General features: G+C 28.2%; 3 protein-coding genes across 4 annotated transcripts; 1 reads left to right on the top strand and 2 right to left on the bottom strand.

Moving 5' to 3' along the window:
• Positions 1-124: 124 nt before the first annotated feature.
• LOC124953759 (protein arginine N-methyltransferase 5) lies at positions 125-4004 on the bottom strand. Its single transcript, XM_047505618.1, has 13 exons — positions 3864-4004; positions 3320-3600; positions 2977-3098; positions 2762-2880; positions 2472-2695; positions 2157-2336; positions 1813-2022; positions 1517-1725; positions 1327-1449; positions 1063-1238; positions 782-985; positions 513-694; positions 125-384 (listed from the first exon to the last, which is right to left on the bottom strand). Exons 3-13 carry the CDS (start codon positions 3063-3065, stop codon positions 232-234), a joined length of 1869 nt encoding a protein of 622 aa, XP_047361574.1. The 5' UTR covers positions 3066-3098; positions 3320-3600; positions 3864-4004; the 3' UTR covers positions 125-231.
• A 222-nt stretch (positions 4005-4226) lies between these two features.
• Positions 4227-8971, bottom strand: LOC124953754 (myb-binding protein 1A). Its single transcript, XM_047505602.1, has 10 exons — positions 8756-8971; positions 8467-8664; positions 7957-8355; positions 7280-7857; positions 7058-7170; positions 6447-6970; positions 5718-6350; positions 5385-5633; positions 4864-5297; positions 4227-4782 (listed from the first exon to the last, which is right to left on the bottom strand). Exons 1-10 carry the CDS (start codon positions 8930-8932, stop codon positions 4368-4370), a joined length of 3720 nt encoding a protein of 1239 aa, XP_047361558.1. The 5' UTR covers positions 8933-8971; the 3' UTR covers positions 4227-4367.
• Positions 8972-9432: 461 nt separating this feature from the next.
• Positions 9433-13005, top strand: LOC124953774 (eukaryotic translation initiation factor 4H-like). 2 transcript variants are annotated; one of them, XM_047505657.1, is made up of 5 exons: positions 9433-9585; positions 10281-10451; positions 10570-10823; positions 11319-11549; positions 11630-13005. In XM_047505657.1, the coding sequence occupies exons 1-5, from the start codon at positions 9554-9556 to the stop codon at positions 11773-11775; spliced, it is 834 nt and encodes a 277-aa protein (XP_047361613.1). In that variant the 5' UTR covers positions 9433-9553; the 3' UTR covers positions 11776-13005. The 2 variants fall into 2 exon arrangements, with proteins under 2 accessions (XP_047361613.1, XP_047361614.1); XM_047505658.1 differs by having other exon boundaries at positions 9434-9585; positions 10570-10769.
• Positions 13006-13791: the final 786 nt, after the last annotated feature.

The raw sequence follows: 13791 nt of genomic DNA, 5'->3' as shown, positions 1-13791 counted from the left end.
ATATCGCATAATGTTATTCTTCCTGCAGTAATCATTTCTGATTATTTATGTGCATTGCATTAATTTTTAAATAAGTTTATGATAATTATCAATGAATATCAGTTTCTGTAATAATCCTTTAAAGTCCGATATTAAAATAAGTATATTTATTTTTAATTTTGATAATACTAGAAAAAAGTAAAGCGCATTATTAAATACATATACACTTATGCGTATGCGTGCGTATGTGTGTTATAAACCAATAGTATAAGATCTTCCATTTGGATTATGAATTGATCCTATAATTGGTTCACTGATACACCACTCGTACCAAACATTTTTAACATTGCATCGGCGCCAAAAATGCAAAACTATTTTGTTCCCCTTTTTCAACTGAATAGATTCCTAATGTGCGATATATATATATATTGTTAACTTCTTATGATTATTAAATATAAAAGTATATAATGGAATGTCAATTTTGAACATTACAATGATAATAAATATGTATATATTTTTTTAATCAAACTCACCTTTATAGGAAAGAAAATGGGAAACCAGCTAAACATTTCGGGACTATGCGTACTAGGTTCTATACTTAATGTAATATTATCATATAAGACTGCTTTGAAATAACCAGAAAATCCATGAAGTATGGAATCTTGTTCAACATCAAAAGTCTTCGTCTCATATCTGTTATTATCAATAATTTCTTCTATAACATACAAGTATTCATTATTGTTATTATAACTAATATATATTTATAAGAAGATAACTATATTAGTTTTAAATTATCACTTACCTTTATTTGGATGGTTAAACGTAAATAGAGGTTGTGGCTTTGCTATGTCATATTTATTTTGCAAGTGAACTACATATGGCGTCTCGAAATTTACAAGAGGATGTTTGTCCTTATCTTTGCATTGTCGTACTTCATTATATAATTTAGATGATTGTACAGGGCCAATATACGAAGTGTATGAACATGGAATACTGATTCCATCATCTAAATATTATTTAAAATATGAAATTTATCATGTAATTAACTCATTCATTTTTGTTCAGAAAGAGATATTTATATACCTTTCAAAAATCGTTGGACGCCATCCAAGCATTCAGGAGAAAGTTCATTATCTCCAAAAGACCCGAGCAGTTCAGATATAAGAATATCTGCTTGTTCTGGAGCACACCATTCTCTCATGTCACACGACACTACGGTTACTTTATCTCCCCACATATCTCCCTGAAGAGCCTGCAGGCTTTGAAAATAAGAAAATTTGAAATATATGTTTTACATACTTTTTTCGAGTTATAAAAAAATATTCATATTATTCAATAAAATCTTACGTATTGACAGCATTTGGATTTTTCTCAACTGCATATACTTTAATTTCTTGATTTGTCAATTTGGCAGCATTTAATGCAGCACGCACAAGTGGTCCTCTTCCAGCTCCAACAACCATAATTACCCTATAATATATATCTTATAGCATACATTGTTGACCGAGTTCATAAATCATATATAAATGATACATACATTTTATCAAGTTTAGTTTCCCTTTTCAAATTTATATTTATTATTGCTTCAACTATAGCAGCTTGATATTGGGTATACTTTATAGGATCTTTTTCAAATATTTCATATGTCTGCGATTCAAGATTATCCATCAATGGCTGTAGTGGACATTGTAGATAATCTTCGTAACCGCGAGCAAATCGTTCAACAGGCCCATCTATTTGACAATTCTATAAAAAAAAAATTTATATAATAAATTGTTAGAATGTGACATTTATATTATATTATATTTTACTTAAAAGAATACTTTACTTTACCTTCCATAAATAGTCCAAGTAATTATGATAAAGTGTAATACTATTATATCGGTTTGCTCCTGTCAATATAAATTGTACTTCTAACATAGCAAATTTCTTTATCAATATTTGATGTGCTTTGCTTAACACAGGATATCCCTTTTTATTAGTTATAAATAAAGTTGTTGGCAGTATCAAACATCTTACAGGTTCTCCTAACCACCTATCAATCTGATATATTTTATATAAATTTATTAAGAATACACTTTTATTAACTTGTAGTACTTTAATTATAATTCATCTTCACTTCTTTAAAATGTAAAAATTTACGGAAGAAAAGAGAGAAAAAACGATAGATAAGTTACCTCTTCCGATTCAGGAAGATCATGGCTCACAATCAATGCAATTGCTAATTTCTTATCATAATCACAAACTGTTCTAAAACCATTCCACCATTCCCAAGGATTTTCAACCATAATATTTTCCTCCCCTCTGTATGAAAGTGCTTGTTTTAATGGGTTTTCCATTGGTACTTGTACCCATATCTGAATTCATAGATACAAAAAAAAAAAAAAAAAAAAGAAAAAAGAAAGAGAAGTAATTATGCTTTCTATATAAAATATTCTTTACTCATTATAATTACGTATAAGAAATAATACATCAGAAAGAAAACAACATACTTGAAAATTACAAGTAGCTGATAATTTATCATTAATAATTCTGGCAAGATTTATATTCTTTTCTATGCCTCCTATTAATTTAAGCGTAATTCCTGCCAATCCTAAATGACTAGCTAATGATAATTCCTGGTTTAATGTTTCTTCACTATTTTTTCTATAATTAAAATCTTTAGCATCGACTTTTATATGCGATGATATTTTTCCAATAATTAAATTATTCCAATCTATAAAAGGAATATTATATGTTAATAATTTCGACATTATCCTAATGCAATTTTCATTATACATACCAGAAGTACATAATACCAAATCAGGTCTTGTAAGTGGTCCCTGTCGATTTTTGACAACACCCGAAATAAATTCTCTTTTAAACAATGGATGAACCAGTGGTATACATATAAATTCAAATCTATGAAAGAGTAATAAATTACATATCCGTGTAAACACTTATTAAATATATAATTAGAAATATATCAAAGATAGTATAATTTTTTTACAAGTATACCTAGATGAGGTTGCAGCAAATAAACAATTACTTAGATCAGGTACAGAACAAAGATCTAATCCACATGAAATTGGTCTTTGGTTTGTCATTATTTCTTATCATAAAATAATTCGAGCTGTTCTCTGAAAAAAAAAAAAAGGAAAAAAGAAAGGGAAAGAAAAAAAAAAAATTATTATTTAATAACGCTTTCATTTGATAATAACTTCAGCTAAAGAAATTTTAATATAAAACATGATTAAAAACTTAATAGATTATTTTAAAGCTAATGAAATATATTAATCAAATAAATGCAATGTAATTTTCAATTACATTTGTATATTAAACTTTTAACTAATAAACGTACCTTTTGTCCGAAGCGTGTGTGACTTCAGCGACAGTTATGGACAAAATATGAACTACGAATACAAATGAGAAACACTACCCCCACCATGCGCCTCTCGTATCGGCGTATAAGCTTGTTTGGTTATTCCTCTCAACACGTGCGTAACTATTACTTTCATGTGGGTGGAGTAAATAGTTTAGTAGACTGTGAAGTCACACTTTTCAATATCTCATATGTATATGTTTCTTTGATGATAGCGTGCTAATGATTCATGCTAGGTATGACGTCGATACGCACTTGTTCTACAAATAAAAGTATAAAGAATAATAAATATAATTAACACATATGATAATTAGTATATAAATTTGCGAATTTAAAGAAATTATCTTTGAATTTAATTATATCCTATCTTATATAGAGCTTAAAAACTTTTTATTTGTGCATAAATTATTTTCAAAAAGTTATTGTTTGAATGATATGAATTTTTTTTTGAAAGAGATAAAGCTTTTTCAAAAAATTCGAAAAAGCGGAGTCCTAGATTAAAGTTTCGTCTTTAAAATGGTACCTTATTGATCAAACTCGGTTAAGCATTACGCCTGTTTTCATTGTTGTCGTAAACCATTATAAAAGCAGGAGTGATGAACAACCTTAACCTTATTTTCTTTAAAGATTGTGTCGAAAGCAAATCATGAACCGGTACTTTGTCAACAATAGGCATGCATGCACGCATTACTCGCGGTAAATCGGAACAAGTCGGAACAAATCGGGATACATCGGAATACATCGGAATATGTCAGAGAAATTGAATTTTTAAAAGTGCGCCAACATCATTATACACTCTTTACCATTCTTCAACAGTATATATTCTTTATACGTTTTTTAACATTAAAATTTATATATAAATTAAATTATTAATGTCATCTGGAAATTTACGGTAATAAATTTTGTTATTTTTATTAAAAATCTATATACATAAACGCATGACATATGCTAACGATAGGTTTATACATCCATACGTTTTCTTACAATATAGCTTTTAATTTCGTATTTATTTCACTCTTATTATCGATCAATTTTTGCATCTTTTTTTTCTTTTCGCTATGTTTATAACATCTACATTTTCTGTGAGTAGCCTTTTATGTTTAGAAGTACCATTTGTTTCCTCCACGGGTACAACATCATCTTCTTTTATACTATCAATTTCATTTTTCCCATTTGAAATATGTATGGAACTAAATTGAATTACATCTAAACCTTCAGACATTGTCTTTAGACGTAATTCACGTGATTCCTTTTTTAACAACTGCTTTTTTTTCTGTTTACTCTTATTTTTCCTTTTTTTCTTCAATTCTGCTTTTGTCATCTCTGTACAATTTTTCTCATCAGTCTCCATAACGTGTTCGTCTTCGTCTTCCTCTTCTTCAGTAATTGTAGTTTGTCCATTAACTTTTGAAATTGAATTGATATCCTCTTTTTTTGCAGGCCTATAAATATAGAGTAAATAAAATGCATAAATACGATTTAAATAAGTAATGAATGAATATATTTTTAATAATAATGCTTACCAACTAAGAGATATTCCAATTTGTGACGCTAATTTATTATATGCACTTCTTGCATCTTTAGAAAGCACAGCCTTAGTCCTATATTCAGTCAATTTTTCTCCAATAGTTTCCCATTTCCATACTTCTTGTAAATGTTGTGCATGAACCGTATGCAAAAGCAAAAATAATAGATACACAAATTTCTGTTTGATATCCTTTCCAACGCTACCATTATGATCTAAAGTAGATTTTTCATCTTTACATTCATTCGCATTACATAGGTCTTGTAATGTATTTATACTATTTTTATATAACATTTTTTCCGTTTGAATTCGCTTTTTATTCTTTGTAGACTCAGAACGAATTAATCTGTTATTTCTGTACAAAATAGTTAAAAATTCGAGAGCTTGACCTCTACGATATGACCTTATCGTACTATCAAAAGCATATTCCACCTAGATAATATAATAAAAAATATAACACATTATCGATTGTATAATGATTTTCTATTATACATTGACTATCATTTTACTGAAACATACCAATAATGGTGCAAGTTGCCAATTACCTTCCCAGGATAATTGTAAAATACTTTTGAAAAGAATAGCTGGCAAAATACAATCTCTTTTTTTAAAGAATGCTGTTAAATTTGTTTTATAAATCTCCTCAAAAGTATCATCAGGTAAACCCACGTATTGCACACAGCGTATTAGGAAAGCACAACATTCTGCTAATTTATCTCCCATTTCTTGACAAACAGAAGCGGAACGCTCTCCTTTTTCTATTAAAGTCTTATAATAACATATATTTTATTTATTGCTCATTTAACAACATGTAATAACACACATATTATATATATATATATATATAAATACCTTTAAAATTATCGTCAGTAACTCATTATCGACTCCTTCTGTATCTTTAAATTTTTTTATAGTAGATAATTTCTTTAAGCAAGCTCGTACTCGATTCTCTAGAGGTTTCTGATGTGGGTCCTTTATACAAAATTCTAATAATGCAAAAAGTGGAACAAGCATATCTAAAGCAACGGCCATCGCTGGATTACATTCTAAATAAACTTCTAGCAAATCTGTAACCCTGGCTCTAAAATGTGTTAAAGCTTGTGCCGATTTCTCTTGTTTTTTCGATTGTCCACGACGATTTTCTCGAAGAATTTTGAATGCTGCAGCTAACGACTCATCTAATCGTTTTCCTTCAGCTTCATCAATTTTATCTACATCAACATCTTCATCATTATTATCTATATTAACACCTCCTAAAGCCTGACTTACTGCTATACGTAATCTATCTGTAACAGTTTCATCTTCATTTCCTAAAGCTTCATCACTATCCATTTCGCTTTCATCTGAAGAATCAGTTGTAACTTCTGTATTATCTTCTTCAACATTATTGTCACCAATATCATTATCTTCATCGGAATCTGAGGATTCTTCATTATTTTCACCTTCTATAGACAATGGATTACTATCTCTTTTAATATCTAAAACCTAATATAGACGAATGTGTAAAAATTTCAAGTATTTAATAACTTGTATAAATTCAACTTTAATCATCAGCATTTGTTATTATAAAAATATACTTACAGATAATATTTGATACACAGAAGCAGTTGTTATATATGGGCAAATATGTGGAAAAACACAAGTGACTAATGAACGCATCAAATGACTATTTTTGGATAAAAGTGATAACAAAAGATCTACCACTACTTCTACCCATTCTGGTTCTTCTTCTTCTACTTTTTTATTATGCGATTGTTTATTTGATTTAAATTTCTTTGTCACTCGTTCATAGCAACTTTGAAGTTCATTGATAGACATAATTGCCATATCTGGGTCTGAGAAGAGCTGTAGTCCCATATGTAAATACATAGTATGAAATATAGGTATAGCTTTTGCATTGGGATTGTTCTCTAATTTTTCAATTAAATAAATCACTTTTTTCCATGCTTCTGCTGATTCATTACCCAATGGTACCCTTACTTTTATATTTTCAGAATTCAATTCTGAATTTATATAATGAACTAATGCACTCAACATATTTCGTAAATCATTCAATTTAGGCAATTTATGATCCAAAGCACGATAAAAACTATCTTTGAAATGTGCTGTAAAACCAATATATTTTTTTTATTTTGTGAGTAAGATAATAAAGGTATTTGTATTACGTCAAAATGAAACTTAATATAACTTACGAGCAAGTTCTACACCGACATTTGGAACTTCACACAAACCATACACAAATAAGAACTTTAATTGATTCAATCTCCACTCTTGATCTAGTAATGTTGCTGGATGACTTATAAGCCTAAAATAATGTAAGAATAAAGAATGTTTTAATGATAAAGCAATTGTATTAAAAACAGAAACTTAACAATTACATTGATTTGTAAAAATACAATTATGTTTTTTGTTACCTTGTTAGTAATTGGGCAGCATAGATTCTTTCTGCATTTGTCCAGCTTTCTGTTTTCAAATTATCCCTTTCTTTAGGAATTTCATTTTCTATTACATTTCTGTACAAACTTGACAGTTTCTTAACTCCATCTGCATTTAAATTGGCGGTGATCACTTGAACAACCTTGGTACCTGTTTTTTTTTCTATCATTAGATCACCTGGATATAGGATTAACTTTTTTAATACATTTATCTGTATTTTTGTTTTAATATCTTTGACACTTATTACTAATAAATTTAGTAATTCCTTAAATGCTATCACAACTTCATCATTGTTATTCCTCTTTAAATTTGAACATTTCTTTAACATATGTTGCAAGAAATGTGAAGATAACAATGATGGAAGCACTGTTTTATCTGTAATATTTATGAGTAAAAGTCTTAAAATTTCTATAGCAACATGCTCATCAGTTTTTGATGGCTTTTGAAATTTGCGGTCTATCCCTATCCAGAAGTCAGTCACAAAATCAGTGGCTGCAAGTTTTTCACAAAATAAAGTGAATACTGGATGATGACAAGATATTATTCTGGGTAAATCCTAAATAATAATAAAATATACAAATTATACAAATGTAATTAAAAATTATAAAGTAGATGGGATTGACAATTTCCTGCAATTATATTATCATATACTTACTGTTAATATTTTTACAATATTCTTTATGCTTTCCTTAGTGATGACATCGTCACTACCTAAATATTTTTTCAAGAAATCCTGATTGACAAGAACTGGATATTTATCTTTGATAATCAATAAAGCATAAAATGTATCCAAAGTTTGTTCTGCCCATGGCTTGCCAAATTCCTTTTCAATGAATGGCCAAATAGATGTTTTTATAGAGTTTGTGTCAAGTTGATTTATAAATTCAATTAAAAATGAAATGGAAACAAATGATAAATAACTACGTTGTTTTCCAGCATTAAGAAGTATTTCTATAACTTTTGACTGAACATCAGTAGTACTACCCAAAAGTAATTTAGAACGTATTAATGCCCCACTAGTTAATATACGTCCCATATATATATCAGCTTTTTCCTAAAATAATATTTAGTATCGTTAAATTGCCATTAAGTCTATATTAAATTAACACATTAATGACAAAAACTAAAAAACTACAAATATATTATTTATTCTTATCTATATTACACTTTTGGCATTGCTGTTAACTGGGTGTAATTCCGTATCCATTGTAACTAAAATCGTTTCTACCGAGATATTAGGATGCATTGTCAAGAAAGTTGTTAATGTACTATAAAAACCTTTTTTGGCATATAGTTTAGAGGATCCTAATCCACGTATTAATCTTGTCATAGCATATTTGTGTTCTTTATTATCATGTATATCCTATAAAGTTATGAATGTTATTTATTTAATTTATTTTAAAAGAAACAGCTTCAAATTTTTCGCAAATATTATTAATTTTTAGGTTACTTACAGAATTATGTTCATGCAAATGTCTTAGTAATGTAATTCCACCGTCACATCTCACTGATTCGTTTTTATTGATAAGTTTTGTAAAACAGTCTAACGTTGTTGAATTCATCTTTTCTACACTTCGTAATTTTAAATCACGTGAAGCATTCTGTACCATGTGCGTGCTCTCGAGAGCCATCTTGATTCTTTACCATTAAAGACTACGTTAATCACAAATCTGAATGAAAAACGAAGTTATTTTTAATATTGTTCAGATAAGAGATATTTCTTAAAAACTTAAATGTATTTCATTTGATAAACATTTCATAATTTTTTTTTTTATTTATTGTGTGTATATTTCTAAAATTTATTTTTTCTATTTTTCTAAAATCTACGTAGCAATATATATATATATATATATATGATGTACATATATGTATATATATATATATATGTATATGTGTGTGTAAGGAAACTATTGCAATGAAGTAAATTTACGATACATAAACATTCATTAAATAGTTACTAAACAAAGTAACATCAACGAAAAATAGTTATTTTTCCAAATTAATAATAATGACATGCTTTTCTAATTTCCACGATTTCAATGCATTAGTTTATAGATATTACTAAATTATGTATTAGAAAATTTTCATTAATTTACTGATCGTAATTGATATTATCCTGAATGAATATTAGAAAGTATATGTAACATAGTACTTGTTGTATCCATAATTCATCTAAACAGTTAGAACAGTGCCATCTTTAGCACAGTGACTCGCTCGACCCGCGCGGTCGCGATCAGTTTCGTGTATCCAATATGGCAGGTCGAGGTGGTTACGAAGATCCAAGGCAAGTATCGGTCAAAATGTTGTTTGTATACAATAACCACTACGCTATCTAAAATAATTTAACTATAAAGTTTATTTTTTTTTGTACTTTCAACGAGGAAACAGGTTCTTTCCATAAATATCTCGCGACTTTAAGGTTAAGTGAATTCATATTAGAGTGCAGCACACAGCATCTCGCGGACATAGTGCCTCGAACACGCGGCTTTATTTTGGCCGGTTGTCTATCAGTGGATATGAAACGTGGCACTGTGAATGGAACTCTCCGATTAATCATGTTTTTATAATAACAATACGAAATCTCGTGAAAGTCACTCATAGTATATCCATTTGAGTACCTGTGCCCTAATAACGCAGTATCCAATTCAGTGTTAGAAACTATGATATCATATTAACAAACATACATTTTGGTGTTTTTGTACCTATTCTGGAAATAATAGTGATATTACGAATATTTTTACTTTTTTTTATTTATAACATCTCTGATTTATTTTATATCTTAATAAGGTTATGATACGCGAATTGTATCTAATAAATTTAACAAAAATACACAAGCAATATATATGAATATCAATTTAACAATATCAAATTTAATTATAAGAATACTTTTTTAATAATAACTTCTAAAATGATGTTACATCTTTATTGTTTATTTGTCTTTAATGATTTTAAAATGTAAACTTTATGTTTATTCTATAGAGATTATGGTGGTGGATATCGTAGTGGTAGAAAACCATTGCCTACTGAACCACCCTATACTGCTTTTGTGGGAAATTTGCCAAATGGAATTGTTCAAGGAGACGTGGACAAGATTTTTAATCAGTTTAATGTTAAAGGGATCAGATTGGTAAAAGATAGAGAAACTGATAGGTTTGTATGTTAAATATATGTGTATATATATATATATATATATATACATATATATATATATATATAATTAAATATAAATTTTATGACCAATCATTGTAAAATTCTGAATTATTTGCAGATTTAAGGGATTTTGTTATGTAGAATTTGAAGATTTGGCTGATTTGGAAGCAGCATTAGACCTGGATGGTGTAGTAGATGTAGAAGGAAGTATAATCAAAATCGATGTAGCAGAAGGGAAAAGAAATGATCGAGGAGGTGGCTTTGACAGAAGAGGCCGAGGAGGACATACCAGTAGTAGCGGTTTCAGAGGAAGAGAAGGTGGCCATAGTAGATTTAGTGGAGATGATTTTTGTAGCAAATCCATCTATACGAGTAAGCGTTATGCCAAGCATAACGTGTGCTGTGATCTTTTGCAATTTTATTTTTAATTGCATGATTTTATCATTCATTAATATTTTTTTCAAAGTATGGGCAAACTTACATTTATCTAATTAATTTATCTAACTTGTCAATTGTTCAAAAATGTCATGGCACTGAACTCGTATAATTGTATAACTACTTTAACCTTAATTGAAAAATGATCAATAACATTTGTGTACTTACTTAACGTCAAAGTTTATTTTTTATGCTTATGTTTGATTATCCAATCTAACTATTAGAGCATTTGCTTATTCTTGCAAATGATCTGTTTTTATAATATATATTTTCAATATTCAAAGAATAATGAAGAAGTCTAAAAAAGAACTAGTTATAATTAAAGGCTTGAATATTTCAAAAAACAAATTTAAAAGCATTATTATCTATAAATGGTTATTTTTATATTTTGATCTATTTTAATATTATGAATTCTGTGAAAACTGTTTGTAGGATATAATGACAGAGGACCACAGGGTGGAGGTAGGCAAGGAAGTGGTTGGGATTCAAGAGGTAACAGAGGCAATTATGGCCAATTTAATGATGACTCTGGTGGAGGTAGTAGAGACTGGTCACGTACGACGTCGAGATCGTACAGCAATAGACCACCACCACCACCACGTGGAATGGGGTCTGATCGTAAACCATTCCACGATGAACCAGATCTTAAAGACCCTCCCCCAGGTATATTGGTAGATTTTATTTCATAGGAAAATTTTTGCATGATACATTCTTTTTATCTATATCAATATTGCAACGTACAGGTACAAGTCGCAGAAAACGTTTGGTCCTGGCACCAAGAACAATTCAAGATCCTGTAAATGCAATTGCTGAATCAAGTAAATCAAGTTCAATTTATGGAGGTGCTAAGCCTCGAGAAGAAAAATTAAAAGCTAATGAAATTGAGTAAAAAGAAACTAACATCATAGTTTCCACTTTCTTAAGCATATGGAGGAAGAAATTTCCCAATAAAAAATTTGAAAGCCAACACAAGATCCTCTTAGTTTTCTAAAATGTGGAGAAACTCTCCAAAAATACATGGAACCATAATAACAATTTTTATTTATCCCTTATGGTAGGAGTCTTCCCCAAGAATGTAATCACTGTAGGGAACAATTCAATAAGGTTTCTTTAGTTTTCACAATTGTTCATATTTTTTAGGCAAAATATAAAGTTCTTGTCTAACACCCTCTATATCTTACCTCTTTATAATGCAAAATTAATATCAGATTAATAACTTTATTGGAATAATAAAATAAAATAGTGTGTTAAATAAATGTGTGCAAATAATAAAATAGTGTGCATAATGTGCATGCAATGATAGTAATAATATTTACAAACAAATTATTGTTAAATTTGTTAAAGCGATATAGTATATAGGTATTTTATTGTTCATATCATGTCATATAACATTCTATGTCAAATATAATGATATCGAGGGTGTTGGGTATAAATTATATAAAGTGTGCTTTATATGATATACAAGCTGCATCTTTTCATAAATTTCCCTAAAAGTTAATCGTCAAACATTTACTTTGCTTTTTTTTTTGCATCTAACTTCATCGATCCTAATTCGAATAATTGTATAAACGATAATTTTATAAAGAAATCGTAATGAATTGTTTATTACGTGTCATTGCAAACAAATGTTCAAAAATATTGCACGGTAGTTCAGAAAGAAAAGAAAAATGAGAAAAAAAAGATAGATCAATAGTTAGTAAAAATATAATGTGAATGCTTGGGAAATTTATACACCATTGAGAATGGTACAGTGGAGAACGTACCGATTATTATACATTAATATTGTGTAATGAATTAATTAATTGCGCTAATAATAAACGTCGATAGATAAAAAGACAGCATCGACGATTATGAGATAGTAACAGAAAAAAAAATTTATGTAATAAATATTATGTAAACGTATGCTTGTATATGATACTATTTCTTGAATAAAGTAGCTGTTTGCCTCGTACTCGTGTAACGTATTGAAAGTAAGATCAATGAAATATTGAAAGTGTAATTTTGTTTGTGAATGTCAAAGGGTTGTTCATATTTCTTGTAAACTATTCCCCGAAAGCAATTTTAATGTGTTACCTATCTAGGTAAATGACTTCTAAAATAAAGTTGTCTTTCTCTATTACCAAGTATGTAAATATATATATGTCAACACTTAGATAAGAATGCAAATTAACACGAACTCTTCCCTTATCCAATTTTATTTATATTCTTTTTTATTTTTTTAAATTTGACACGTCAAAAAGATAAATATGTTTCTTTCATTGTCAAAAATTGAATTTTTTCTATTATACTTATGGTGTAATTAATTGACTAAATATTTCTTTTTGCTTAAGAAATATATGAATATCTTTCGTTAAAAAAGGAAGTAACAAAATTTTCTTATGTAAATAATAAAATACAATTTATATATGTAGAAAATAAAAAAGAATTCTGGTAGTTCGAAAAAACTTTTTTCATAATTATTATTTAAGAGAGCTGTAATGTCATTTTACAATTATAAATATAGATTATTTTATTTAAACTAATTGTATATGAATTTGCTTCATAAGTTATCATAAAAAATATATATGAAATTCTTTTTTTTTTTCTTTTTTTTTCTTTTTCTTTTTTTTTTTCGTAATATACATAGTGCATTTGAAAATATATTTATTCATTGTATTAATTCTAGATGATGGCTGTTACTTATGGCGGATTTTTATGAAAAATAATGAAATTTTATATAATAAAATAATAATATACATCTTGAAAATACACTAATAAAACGTTGTATATATATATATATATATATATGTGTGTATATAAATATAATTTTTACTTTAGATACTTAAGTAGTTCCGTAAAGTTTCATTTTCATGTATATCGACTAACCTATTGTAGCATACTTTTCGTGCACGACTTTTCTAGTAGC

This window comes from Vespa velutina, chromosome 13 (genome assembly GCF_912470025.1).
Source record: "Vespa velutina chromosome 13, iVesVel2.1, whole genome shotgun sequence".
NCBI classification, from domain to species: domain Eukaryota; kingdom Metazoa; phylum Arthropoda; class Insecta; order Hymenoptera; family Vespidae; genus Vespa; species Vespa velutina.
This window is presented reverse-complemented; position numbering and strand designations above follow the sequence as displayed.